The sequence below is a fragment of the Phyllobates terribilis genome, unplaced genomic scaffold (assembly GCF_046119375.1).
Source record: "Phyllobates terribilis strain yellow unplaced genomic scaffold, ASM4611937v1 Scaffold_5__5_contigs__length_657084704, whole genome shotgun sequence".
Lineage (NCBI taxonomy): Eukaryota > Metazoa > Chordata > Amphibia > Anura > Dendrobatidae > Phyllobates > Phyllobates terribilis.
In genome coordinates this window covers 206,761,830-206,776,752 of record NW_027362765.1, presented here as the reverse complement: position 1 = coordinate 206,776,752, position 14,923 = coordinate 206,761,830, and the positions used below count along the sequence as shown (strand labels likewise).

Genomic DNA, 14,923 nt, shown 5'->3' with positions numbered 1-14,923 from the left:
GCCTTTGCAAAGTCCAGATAAATCACATCAGCCCCATTACCAACATCCAGATTTGCACTTACCTCTTCATAGAACCCCAACATGTTGGTTAGACACGACCTATCTTTCATGAATCCGTGCTGATTATCATTTATTATATTATTCTCTGCAATATAACTCTGCAGATCTCTTATGATACCCTCAAAAACTTTGCACACTACTGTTGTCAGACTTACTGGATGGTAGCTACCTGGATCCACCTTCTTACCTTTCTTAAATATCAGTACCACATGTGCTATCCTCCAATCCTGTGGCACCACCCCTGTTACCTGAGAGTCTAAGAAAATGAGATTCAGCGGTTTGTCAATTACTGACCTCAATTCCCTCAGTATCCGTGGATGAATACCATCTGTTCCAGGGGATTTGTCAATGTTTAATTTGCTCAGATGCAGGCGTACTTCTTTTTCTGCTAAACTAGTTGTATCAGGTGGTGAACTTTGATTACTGCCTTGTTTAAAGAAGTTATCCACTACTTTATATGAACCCCCCAATGTATTCCCCGGGGCCCAGAAGTATTTTTGTAAATACCTTGCGGTATTTTTTCTGCCTCTGAGCGGCGCTATCGCTGGCCGCTCACAGTCATCACGTGACCCGTCACTGATGTCACGTTAAGTGAGGCGTGACATCAGTGACACGCTCCCGGCGGTGGATGTTGGGCTGAGGGAGGGGTTACCCCGTGTGTCACACCCAGCATCCACCGCGCGTGGATGCTGGGTGTGACGCACGGGGTAACCCTTCCCACAGCCCAACATCCACCGGTGGAACGCGGAAGAGGGACCCTCGGCTGCAGCATGGACTTGTTGTGACATCAGCGGATGTCAGAGGCGGCTGCAGCCAGGGGTCACGGGATGCCTGTGAGCGGCCACCGATAGTACCGCTCACAGGCAGAAAAGGCACAAGGTATTTAGAGAAACACTTATGGGCCCCAGGGAATAAATTGGGGGATCATACATAAAGTAGTGGACAACCTCTTTAAAGATCCCTGGAACAGACAGTTCATTGGTGAAAACGAATGAAAAATGCCTGTTTAATATCTCAGCCTATTTTGACATCTCTGTGTTTATTGTACTGTGACATTATCCCTGTACTGTGACATCACTAATGATAAACACTGTGACAGCGGTAATAGTAAAAATGAAGTCAGCAGTAAAAGTCCCAGTTCTGTCACAGCACATCTCATGGATGATGAAAAAGGGTGAAGTTATAGGAAAGTGTTATTTCTTACAGTACAGGGAGGATTCACAAAGTTACAAAACAGGATTGTAAGAGTTTTCCAGTACTAAAATATTGATGACATATCCTTAGGATAGGTCATTATCAGATCGGTGGGGGTCGGACACTCGGTGCCCCCATGATCGGCTGTTACTAGTAGCGTTGTGTGAACATGTTCGGATAAGGGGTTATCCGAGCAAGCTCAGGTGCTACCCAAATATGTATGCGTCGCTGCGGCTGCATGTCTCGCGGCTGTTAGACAGCTGCAACACATGCAGGGATTGCCTGTTTGTTAGGATTTGCTAAGACGGATAACCTGTATAATATAGCGTGTTACCAGCTGGCAGCTGGATACAAACTAACATGAAACTTGGCCTCTCTAGTGAAATGTTTCTCAAAATTTGTACACCTAGTGCATTCATTTTAGCATATCCCCAAGGCTAGGATCACACACTGTGCTACATCTATTAGCACAGCAACAGGACAATTCAATACCCAGGGACAGATATGTTAAAAAACATTGGGTTAAAAGATCATGTTAAAAAATATTGGGTTAACGCAATTCCTTCTTCATGGTAAATATCCGCTTGCTGATAGGTTCCCCCATAAGTAGACTTTTAAATCCACTTAGGATACAGCTAAAAAGGTTTTTCTGCTGCAAAAGAAATGCAAATAATTGAGACCTGAAAGTATTTTTATGTTAGACCGCTATGGGGAAAATAGTGAAAGGTGCAGCTCCCACATTTTAACCCTCTTATCTGCCTGTATAACAGATGACAGAAATACCCTTCTACTTGTGTATAACAGACTACATGAATAGCTAAATGATTCTTGAGTATAACAGGCTACCTTCTACCTTAATCCTTCTGCAGCTCCAATCTCCAGTTTTCAGCTTAATGCAGTGCATGTGCTATACATCTTCATTATATTTTCTTGTATAGGGATAGAAAATAGTACAGGCTTCTGATTGGTCCACTAATTACTAAAGGGAAATAGATAAGCCAATCAGAATGAGGAGGCTGGAGTCATATGTTAAGGGGAAGAGACAGAGCCAGGAGCATCCTAAGTAATGATAGGACTGCAGTGAAGACAGTGGCTCCTGCACTGAGGTTACACTCCATCTGCCTGGCAATCAGAAGCAATCTTCTCTCTGCATTTACAGTGTCTTCTCTGTAGCTGATCAGCCTCAGCTGGAAACTGCTCCTGCTTTCCTCCTGCTTCTGCATCTTGGAGACTGCACCTACTTTTAGAGCAAAGCCAAGATCTGCACGTCCAGCTCCAACTCTTCATTTCTGGTCAAGAAGACAAAGATCTCAACTCTACATGAGATATATGAGATCTTCTCTATTCTTCTCATAGCATAATCATAATCTGCTCTTATTATTGGAGTTGCTGATTCTCTCTATTTCTTCTCCTGTCCCATAAACTGCATCTCCAGGCTGCTCCTTGGGCATTGGACACACTTCCTAATTGCATTGTCATTCAGAAGCAACTAAAGGAAGATGATGTCTTGTACTGAGCTGATCACCATGTGTCTATTGTCGCCCAAACAATTCCAGAAGGACAAACCCATCAAAGCCCCTCCAAAGCTCACCATAGAACAGGACTTGTCTATATTCAAGGATGTAAGTGCCAATATATATGTCTGTATGTGCTTGATGTATCAATCCTCATGCTTGTATTAGATACACAGTATCATGTATACAATGAGCACAGCATGGAGATGACCACCATTCAATCACACTTTATTTGGCAGTGCAGAGGTTAACCCCTTTTGCTTGCTGCTGTCTCACCCCCTTCTGTTAGGGATCTGCTGATATTACTGTGAGATAATTACCTTCTGCTTATAGCAATGTCATGTTGTTCTGTACTGATGTCTAATTGGGAAAAGTGGACTAATTTCAATCTAAATAATGGATCACTGCACCCTTAGGTTAATTAAAGGGAAAATATGACATATATTATTAGTATTCTGGGGGAAAAAATATAAAATTGGCCTCAAATTATATTTAGCAAATTTATATTAAAATATTTTATGCATTATCAATATAACGCCAACATGTTCTACAGCCGAGAATGAATTTGTCTACATTGATCGGATCTGGTCCCAAGCGAAGCTCATAATCTGATTTTGATAAATGAGGTATTTATATGTAGACCTTTTACACGAGTTGGTTGATATTAAAAGCCTTCTGAGCCTGTTCTCTATCCTCTATACCACAAAGAGGTCCCGGAAGCTGAGATAGAAGGAGCTGTATGATGGGGTCCTCATACAGAGCTGCTTTAGCATGGAGAGACCTCTGCAGTTACCTGAGGTCTTCTTTTCATTAAATAGTGTATAAAGGGGGTTGGTGGGTTCTCAAAATCTTCCTTTGACCATGGTTGAAACCTTCCAGAATTTCCTGGACAGTCCACTTTTTTGCCTTGTCCATAAACCAAATTTGAGGAGCCCATGATTTTTTTTTGATTCTATAATGGATAATTTTCTCTGTAATTATCATCATTTTACTGTTTACAGTGAATGCAGCTGATCTCTTCATATCAGAATTATGGGCTGTAGACAAATATCCCTTTATAACCATAATGATTTATTATGGTGTTCCAATATGTCCATAAAAAATATTATCTGTCCATGGTTTTTGGATAAGCTGTCCACCCTGAGTTTGACGCCTTAATTTGACAGGTCCTTTATTTTACTAGCCAGCAAAGAGAAACCAGTCACCACTCTGTCCTTTACATGTCATAGGTATCATAACTAGGCAATAGCTAGATTTTATTCCACGGCAAAGATTCAGTTTTCAGCTGGTGCCCTATGTGTATATACCCTGACCAAAGCAGAGTGGCATGTTCTCAACACTTCTACCCCAGCTTCAGCACACAAACCCATCTAAACCTCTGTACCTACTTCTACCAACTAGCTCCCCAAATCTCAGTTTTTAGAAGCCCTCTCAGTGTTGAAGGGATATTGCAATCTCAGGTATTCAAAGCATAGGATATGCCATAGATGTCTGATAAATGCTGGTTCCATCTCAATAACAAATCAATTTGCAAAAGTTTCTACATTTCTGTTATTTTTCAGTCAAGATGGGGTGCAGAGTGTACTTTAATGAGAAAAAAATGAACTTTTTAGAATTTACCAAATGTCTACAATGAAGCAAAGAGTGAAGCATTTAAAGGGGTCTGAATACTTTCCGTACCCACTGTACATATTAGAGATGCCAGTTACATGCACATCCCAGAACCTTACCGTAATTCCTCATAATGTATAAGTACTAGTGGTTACCTACACATAGGTGGCATCTACAGATGTTGGCCAAAGAGTTCTAAGTAGGAGAATAAAATACCAGTTAATATTTATCTATAGGTACAAATCATTAATGCAATAATACATAAATTAACAGGTTAAATTTTAGAGTCTAAGTTTTTTGGCAGTGTTTCTTAAATGTTTGTGAGTTATAACCATTATAGGCAATCTAAATTATTATTGAGAAGTCATTTACGACCTCCATTAATGAGGCATAATGGAGAGTTACTACAAAGAGTATATCTCTTTTTGGAGGATTTGTCATTTCATTGCTTTATACAGATAGCCTATTGATTTAATTCAGCACCATGTTATTACTCATTTCTCCTGTGGTGGTGCTGCTGGTGGATTGGATGATTTCTGTTAAATAGAGATGAGCGAACCCAAACTTAAACGCCGAACACGGACTTTCCCCGGAAGTTCATTACAATGTTCAGCATTCCGGGGGATATCCGTTGCAGAGAGAGAGAGAATTTTCTGGCTGAAAAGTCCGGGTCCCCATTTGGAATAAATCCGAACTTTAACAGGTCCACTCGCTCATCCCAACTGTTGAATGCTCCAGTGGAAGGACATCCTGTGACCAGCTCTTCTCCGAAGAGGCTTGTAATAAAAAGGGATTGCTCAAAGTGAGAGAGAAAGATATCCAAAGTATATGATTGCAGGAGCTGTCACTTAGTATACAGTTACTTGGCAGTGTTTGCCCTTCTTATGGGCAAGCCTTTGATTTGAAGAACAGCCATGTAATTTACAGAGTTCTCAGTTCTGGTAATGGAGATTTTGATTTGCAAATAACTAGGGAATGGATAGGGCTAGATGGCAACCACAGTGGCTGCAGATACTCATCACAGGTGCTATATGGGATCACAATGAGATGTCATGATGAAACCGTACTTTGCAATGTTCCTACAAAAGTATTCATTGGGATGGCCATTTGTACAAAAGTGACAACATGAGGTGCAGCCATATTGGTTGTTAAGATTTAATTATTTCCTCTGAAACTCATGATAAGTTTTTCCATTCTTGACAGTTTTTCCATCAGGTTAAGATATCCAAGGGCAAAAGTGACAACAAATATGATCTGCCTTTTGGTACTCAAGAGCAAACTACAATATACAGGAGACTATACGCAATAAGATATATTAAAATAAACTTTATTAAGCCATATTGCACATAAAATTGATAAAGGAGCTAAAAAAGAGGGAAATGTGATACAGAAACGAATGTCTAGTAGGGCACCATAAAACCTGAAGAACCACAAGTGCTGGTGTATATAAAACCCAAGGAAATTCTAAAAGGAATCACCAAATAAATCCATACCAAAGTAGTGCTCAACTCATAAATAATGTAAAGCAAAGTTGCAAACCTAAGATCTATACATTCAAGTGAATTCACACAGTAAAACCAAAGTTTGAAATGCACAAATAGAAGGTGACCATAAACAATCCACAAAATAGGGTCACATAATAACAAGTATATGGTGCACAGCCTTGGAGCACCCCGAAGCATGTTTCTCACTTAACTTCTTCAAAGGGGCTTTTTGCATTTGAAGAAGCTAAGTGCGAAACGTACATTGGTGCAGTTTGTTGAAATGACATTGGCCATTTAAGTCTTCCCAACATTCTTTCATGTATCTCTTTTATCCAATTTAATGTGTGTAAAAAAACATATGGGTTTACATGGTTTGTTTGCTAGATTATTTATATATCCTAGTTAAGAGCCTTTCAGCTGCAGCTGATAACACAGACATTCTGCTCATCCATTTGTTATAAACCAGTATTTATTATGATTCCTGAAGGCATTTTGGAGTTTGTTTTTCAGGCTCTGAAGATACAAAAACAGTGTATTTTGATCTGTTGTATCCTGTGGGAATACATTGGTAACACAGTGTTTGTTTTCTGAGCAGATAAATGTGTTACAATACTGAGTCATTCATTATTGAAATGAAATCACTTTCCTCTCCTGACTATAAGGGTAGGGTCACAAGACCGAATGCTCCACATCCGAGAGAAGCGGTCCGATTATTCTAGTCAAACGTTGATCAGAGTTGGATTAGAATGGCATCCGTTTTTATCTGACATGGAGACGGAAAAAATAGTTTCTCCACTTTCTCCATTTTGTCAGTCAGTGACAATCGGACAGTACTTGCATGTTGTCCGACTGCAAGTGTGGTCCAATTTTTTTATGGATCCATAGATCAACACTCGGATCAAAATTGAACATGTCCCCCATTTTTTTCCAATGACCACTTAGTCCAAGGAAAAAAATTGGACATGTGCACAGCCCCATAGAATAGCGTACACTAGGTACGAGTGCTATCCCTGAAAACCAAGGATAGAACTTGTCTGAGAAAATCGGTCTTGTGCACAAAACCTAAGACTCTACCATTAGAATAACTTTCTATCATCCAAGGAAGTTATAGGACCCCATGGCAGAAGGTAGAATTGCCCACTCTCACAAAAAAAAGACATAAAATACATATTCACTCACTGTGCTACATGAAATGCTCAAACGCCTCCCTTGTACAATGAGAAGAAAAGAAAGTAGAAGAAGAAGAGAGTAGAGCTGGGCATTTATTGCATGTAGGGCGAAGTTCCAAAGAAAAACACAAGCCTTGGGTGGCTGTGCTTGTAGGCCAATATGGTTTGTGTAACTGTGGATGCATGGACTCCTAATATAGTAGAGGGTGGTGGGAGTAAGACGTGGGAATTCAAGAAAACTTCACTACACAAGGACTCCCTAGACCTTTCTTTTTTCTACAGTACTTGGATCCTATTAGACAGAACTGTGAACATGTGATGTGTATATTATTCTTAGAATTTACCGTATCTGTATGCACTATAGATTGAGTAGACATACGTGTATGGCCATGGTTCTTATAGTACATTGGATTTAAACACTTTCTTCTCTCTACAGATATTCCGGAGAGCTGACAAAAATGGTGAGTAACAAATGTATATGAACTGAAGAGAATTGGAAATTATTATTCACTGTTTCCATAATAAGTCATATATTCCATTCTACAATATTCTATTCGTGAATCAGAAATGTCCTGCCAAATTTGACAATATCAGGAACTTCTGGCTGCAAACACCCATCCACCACGTTAATATGATGCCTGACACATACTCCATTCATGCGGTACAGCCCTACTTTGGGTATAGGAGGGGGTACCTTGGTACAAGTGGTTTGGATGCTTGTGGTGTTTGGGCAATGTGTAGTTGTGTGCGCCATGTTCCCTCCAGTCTTAGTGCATAGGACTTCTCTTAGTATCCTTGTTAACTATTTCAAATACTGTATTATGACAATGTACATGTATAGATAGGGGGAGTGGTGACTGTATTTTGTATGGTAACAGTCTTTAGCTTATGATACCCAGAGAAAGAACCAAATGACATTTTATCTATAGCAGCTCCTGCCATATAGTGTCCAATACTGAGAAGGGTATAATTCTTAAAGGACTAATGAGGTCAGTTATCACCGGGATTCATGGAGATACATTTGGATTGAATGTTAAACATAGTCAGGAAGCCAAGGGTAAGACAATATTAATCTCGCACAGCCCAGAGTGTGGTACACCTACGGTTGTCGGGAGACTAGTCAGACGAGTCAAAGGTTTAGTAATGGTGATACAACAGAGCCAGGTATGTGATACTGAGAGGATGAAGAAGAAGAAAGGTCAAACTAGCTGACTCAATCAGGAGTCAATATACAAATTGTCTCTTCAGAGAGGAAGAGGACTTGAACTCTAGTGCCACCTATTGGAAATAACAATCTTAAAAGTCAATATCGACCCTTTAATAAGCCTTTCCCCCTTGACTTAGAATAAAAGCAAAGCCAGAATCTCATTTTGCAGACATGTGTTGCCCCTCCTCAGTGCAAAGCTTCCTCTCTGAAGAGATAATTTGCATATTTAATTTCTCAGAAGAGCATTTGCATGGCCTTTAAGCCTCCTTACACTTGCATGCCAGGCATGTCACTCTCTGCAAGGAGAGACATTACCGCTTAGTTCCCAGTCAGAGGCCTCTCATACAGCCAAATCAGGTCTCATGCTTTGCACTGAGGAAAGACAATACCGCGAAACACGTATTTGCAAATTGATATTCTGGGTTGGTTTTTATCCTAAGTCATTTAGCAATGCTCATTAAATGGTCGATATTAACTTTTAGGATTGCTATTTCCAAAAGGAAGCATTAGAGTTCAAGTACTCTTCCTCCCTGAAGACACAATTTGCATATTTAATTTCCTAGAGGAACATTGCATGGCCTATAAGTCTCCTTACACTGGTGTAGTAGAAGAAAAAAGCCTTCAGGAGAATTCTTGCTGGATGTGACAAAGGTGAGGAGAGATAGCCATCTGCTGGTCAGACACAATCAAACGGAACCAAGATGTGATAGGAAAGTTGAAGGGGGAGCAGATTTAGACGCTGGACCCGGTCAGATGACTTCCAGGAAGGATTTCCTGAATATAAAAGTCCAGCGTGCCAAGCCTGAGGCAGGATTAGAGCCAAGTTGCAGAGAGGAGCAGATGCGCTCCCAACGTGCTGAGAAGCCCAGCGTGGCAGACCTGAGCCAGAGGCCTGCGACACATAACAGCCGGACGCCAGTGGATGAACTCTAGATTCCCCACAGAGGTGCCTCGAGTGCTGCACCTGCTGAGGAGAGTCGGGACCTGTTTGCGGTGCTGAGTGAGTTCGCAGGACCTGACGTCACCCGCCAACAGACGAGGTCTGAATCCCCCACCCAAGGCTTGAGAGACTGCCTGCAATGGCCAAGCAGAGAGGAGCTGGGAGACGGCTGCACCAGGAGAGTCACGCCAGCGGAAGCAGAGGAGCTGCACAAGTGAACAGGACCGTCACTTCCACTGTTAACCTACAGTACCAGGGGCAGCTGGGTTTAGGATCTCAGGTTGGGAGGGGACCGGTTAGGGCGGGAGAAGCTAAACTTGATTTGATTGACTTTGTCCGGAAAAGACTTGCGGGCTAGCGGGAATAACTGGCGACCCCCGCTAGGGCCATACACAGAGTTAAAGACTAACATGGTGACTCCCACAATTGGGTACATCACACTACCTTTGCATTATTACTTCAAATTACCCTTTGTTATCTGTTACTTTTCCCTTGTTTAGAACACCTATTACATACAGCGCTGGCAAAAATTAAGAGACCACTGCAAAATTTTCAGTTTCTCTGATTTTTCTCTTTATATATATTTTTGAGTAAAATGTACATTGTTCTTTTAGTCTATAAACTACTGACAACATGTCTCCGAAATTCAAAGCTAAAAATTTTGTATTTATTTGCAGCAAATGATAAAGCGTCAAAATACTAAAAAAGAAACAGTGCTTTCAGACCTCAAATTACTCCTGTTTTAACTCAGGAACAGTTCAGAAATCAATATTTGGTGGACTAACCATGATTTTTAATCACAGCTTTCATGCGTCTTGGCATGCTTTCCACCAGTCTTTCCATGCTTTCCAATAGAAAACTGTTCAGTGGTTAATTTTTGCCAGAGCTGTATATATATCTATAAACTGTTTATATTCATCTCTGACTGTTCTAGCCTTGTGTTCTGTGCGTTGCATTCCGGCACCTGCATTACATTGGCATGTCAGGCATGTCACAGTCCATAAGGAGAAACGTTACCCCGTAGACCCCAATCAGGAGTGAAAACACAGCAGTCATACAAGTATGTGAGATATACTGTGCATGCATATGTCTCCTGCCTGTAGTCCTTGAATTTTATTTAATTGTATAACATTGGAAACCCCTTACAGGTTCTTCTTACTTGTGTTGCCACTTCCTATATTTGATGTTTGAGGTGACTATCAATTAATTGAGCCCTATATACAGTATATTCACACCAGAACTGAGGGAGGGGACCTCTATTTCTAAGGGGGGTGTCCATCTATTCTTTCTAAATATAGGATTAGCGGAGATGAGACAATTGTGCTCTTGTGAGACGCGAGGTGTAGTAAGGTCTCAAGGCTCACGCTGTCTGTGCTTCTAGATGGCGATGGGAACAGATGGCTCTGTAGACCATCTCAGCAAGAGACCAGGACTCTGGCAGGACCGTAATAAACCCAGGAAATGCCCGTCATGCTGAATGTTCCCTGTTGTGAACCCTTTTGTGTCCTCCTGCTCTGAGGCCTGTGTAGATAACCCTTTCAGTGCGTGATGATGAAATATTACTGGACTCTTGATAAGGGGTAATAATGTTGGAGATTGTATAGGACACAAATGTAATGTGACCATAACCAGAAAATCTCTCAGAGAATATATTGTATCTGAGTACGGGAAGACATGAATGTTATGTTATATCTATGGAGGAGACTTTCAGAGAGATGTTGCAGAGGGCTTGTCATCACTGCTGACATCTGTAGTCATAACAATGCTGGCTGAGTTTTTCTAAGATCTCTGTATTGTGCCGTTCCTCGGATTGTCAGCTGGGCATTACCATTCACCTTCGTAAAAATAATTAGAGCATGTCAAATTGTGTGTGATCATGCCCCGTGTAATACCTCATTTACCCTGTGGAGGTGCTATAGGGGAATCAATTATTTGTTTTCAGGTTCCTAAACAGATTATAAATGCCTCCTGGGACTCTCTGCAGCACAACACCCTTTTTATTAGGCTTTTCCTAACAACAAAAAAAATTGACAAAAGCAACCCAGTCCTGAAATGGACATCTATATTGGGCAAATCTGGTCTAAAGGGGATGTTCTTATATTCAATCAAGTTTCAAGCTTTAATTTTTAGGGGGGGGGGGTCATTCTGTCCCCAAAGAATTGTACTGACATTGTTCTTTATTAATGCCGATGGTGTAAATTAGCGTTATTCCATATGCAAATACTGCAACATATTTAAGAAAAAAATATGAAAATACATAGACACCCTCTCCATCATGTTAACACTTAACCATCTGCGAATATACTACATCATTCATCTGGAATGTACTTAAAAGAGGACCTGTCACCAGGTCAAAAGTGACCGAATTTTGCCCTTTTTTTATTCCCACTGTTATTTTTTTTTCTTATAAATCCGCCATACTGTTCCAGAGATATGGGCCTTTTTATTTACGGCTAATTTTTTAGGGTCTTTTCCAAACGGGCGTGGCTCACAGGATTTTCTGGGAGCGTTTCTTTAGGCTGCTCTCATTATTACCCTGTGAGCCAAGCTCCCTTAGTAGTTTCTATAGAAATTAGCACAAAATAAAAAGGCCCATATCTCTGGAACCGTATGGCGAATATAAGAGAAAAAATAGAATTACTCAGGTGAGCAGCGGGAATAAAAGAAGAGCAAAGACTCGTCATTTTTCACCTAATGACAGGTCCTCTTTAAGGTTGTTTCTGAATTCTGAATCCTTTACACTGGTCCAGAATTGATGAAGGGTCTCCTTCCTTCCACTGTGTTGTTGCTGAGCTTCATCAACTATGAAAATGTGTGGGAGAAGAAGATAGATTTGCACTGGATGAATCATTACTTTATAATTAATTGTATATAATATGTATCTCCGGTAGATGATGGAAAACTGTCCTTTGAAGAATTCCAGAGCTATTTTTCTGATGGGGTTCTGAATCAGGAGGATCTGAGGAAAATGTTCATCCGGATAGACAGTCAGCAAACCAAGTGAGTGACGGAAAAGAACATGGAGCGTATAGAATAAAAACGGCTGGTTATCACGAGGAACAATGTAAAAAGTAGTCACACTGTATATACAGAAATGACTTTTTTATCCTTATCTATGCACATTTTCAGTTCTCCCTTAGACACAGAGAAAAGTTAGAAAAAAAAATCAAAAAGTCTTCTTAATATGTACTGCTAGTGTTTTGTGTGTTCTACCCTTTGGCATTAACAATGAGCTGAAAAGCAAGAACTGGATGATGAGGGTATAAGAGGATTCCCTGGTGGGTCTATGTTCTAATTAAAATGTGCCCAAAAGGTCTGGCAGAAACAACCACACTTAAAGAGGTTGTCCACTCCTTTAACATTGATGACCTACCTTAGGATAGGTTATTAATGTTTGATTGATGGGGGTGCAACACCCAGCACCTTCACCGATCAGCTGTATTTGGTGCCAGCGGCGGCTGGTAGTGCTCAGTTATGGAACTGTTCCGTCTACTGATAGTAGATGTGGCCGGGTACTGCACATCTGTCCCCTGATCAAATCAATAGGGGGTGGAGGTACAGTACCCGACCACGGACACTATCTGTAGACGGAGCAGCAGATCGTAACTGATCACTTCTGGATGCCACTGGCACCAAGAGCAGCTGATCAGCGGGGGTGCCAGGTGTCGCAACCACACTGATCAGACATTGATAACCTATCCTGAGGATGAGTCATCAATGTTAAAGTAGTGGACAACCTCTTTAAAGCCTGCTTTAGATCCAGTTACTGGGCACTAGGGTCTGTTTTTTTTTTGGGCTAACCAGAGGTTAACTTTGTCATTGAGGCCATGATCTAGGTGTGAAATCTCACAATTACACACCAATATCCTCTCTTCTTTGCACCAAACTGTGTGTTATACAAGGGGTGCAACTTGAAGCTTTTGGGTCCAAATACACAATCTTTGACAGGGCCCTCCTCCTACCATGTGCCTGCCATGCATAATGCTGATGTATTCTTAAGAGAAAAAGGGGCCTTTGGATCCCCTTAGGTTCCACACCCAGTACGACAGCCCCTTTATTAGACATGTATAAGACTTAAAAGACTTAAATGGGCAACCCCTTCTGAATCCATGTTTCCCCTCAGTAAAATAATAACACTTATACTCAACTCCGGCGCCGTTCCAGTGGTGTCAACACTGGCTCTCCCGAGGCTCGCATGACACTGTTATGTCACTCAATCCCTGCAGCCAATTAGCGCTGGCTTCCCTCTCCTATGGACATAATTGACATCAGGAGGAAGTGGAAGCTGCGGCTGCTTTCTCACTCCCTTCGTATGTCTTTAATTGTCTAAAGCAAAGGAGAGTGAAGTCGGTGCTGATTGGCCAAAAGGAAAGTGTGACATAACAATGTCATGCGAGCCCGGGAGAGCCAGTGCTGACATCGCTGGAATAACGCCGGCACCGGAGTTGAGTATAAGTGTTATTATTTTACTGGGGGGAAAACATTTGGATTCAGAAGAAGTTGTCCGAGTAGTGGACAACCCCTTTAATATAATCGATGATAAATGTCTGATTCCCACAATCACTAGAACTAAGGTCTTGATGTCCCCTTTCGTCTTATTGTGGTCAAATTAAATGGAGCAGCATTGTCGAGCATGACCAATGCCTCACCATTTATTTATTATCTCTGAGAATGAACGACACTTGGCTTTCTCTTAGCCACATAGAAAATGAATCTAGCAGGGGTTATTCGTGACCATGCCACTCCATTTAATCCCTTCAGAGTAGGGGTCGGGAGTTGGGACCCCTGTTCTAGTGATCTCTGGGGATCCCATTGGTGGAACCCGCTGTGATCAGACTTTTACCACCTATCCTTTATGCCATAAATATCCTATAATACACTCCAAAGACATACGGATAAGGAATTTAGATTGTGATCCCCAGTGTGGACAGTGATGATAATGTCTGTAAAGCACTGAGGAATTAATGGTGCTATAAAAGTGAGTAAAATAAATGTCTAATAGATGCAGGTCCCACCTCTTGGACTGGAGTCTATCTCCAGAATGCTGGTGTGCATCATCTCTCTCCATTCACATATATGGGAGTTTAAAAAGAGCCAAGCAAATGTGCAATGATAACAAAATGTTTCTATTTAGTAGTCCGATCACTGGTGGACATAGACAGATGAGGGCCCTATGCAAGAACAACATATGGGCCCTTTGCAGTGCAAATGCTCATCATAATGCACAATTCCACCTGCTTTGGAGGTGTTAGTGGCCCCCTTACCTCTTTGGCCCCTGGGCAGCTGCACAGGTTGCACCAAGGATATGTCCGCCCCTGAGTCTAAGGACAGGAGGCTGTTTTGAAAAAATTGTAAGTCTGCTTGTCTCATTAGCATTTTGCAGCTTGGCTCATTAACCTATAAATACCTGATACTCATTAGCACATGAACATCCAATATATCTGATTAACATATAACAGATGGATAGAAATAAATAAGGTACGGTATCTAGGTAGAACATACACAATGTAGGGCTAAAAATATTCTACAGTTTAGGCTTTGTGCTGCAACGATTGTTGTCAATGTCACTAACTTCTGATTATTCTTACTGGTGTTACTTACATAGTTCTCCAGGAAACTGGAAAAGTAATTGAACTCTCTACATTTGCATCCTTATAAATGAAGCTCTTAATCTGTTCTTGAGCTTGATGTGGAAGCAGGAAAAATGGGAAAGCATATGGATCTGGGAGGTTTTGAAATAGAAG

The 14,923-nt window shown here is 41.2% G+C and overlaps 1 protein-coding gene across 2 annotated transcripts in view; it reads left to right on the top strand.

The window, feature by feature from the left end:
- Positions 1 to 2,280: 2,280 nt before the first annotated feature.
- NECAB3 (N-terminal EF-hand calcium binding protein 3) overlaps positions 2,281 to 14,923 on the top strand; it is a 148,740-nt gene continuing 136,097 nt past the window's right edge. For both annotated transcript variants that reach the window (XM_073683758.1, XM_073683757.1), the window contains exons 1-3: positions 2,281 to 2,876; positions 7,469 to 7,493; positions 12,071 to 12,179. In XM_073683758.1, the coding sequence (XP_073539859.1) occupies positions 2,754 to 2,876; positions 7,469 to 7,493; positions 12,071 to 12,179 (257 nt within the window). In that variant the 5' untranslated portion in view covers positions 2,281 to 2,753. The remainder of the gene's footprint in view (positions 2,877 to 7,468; positions 7,494 to 12,070; positions 12,180 to 14,923) is intronic.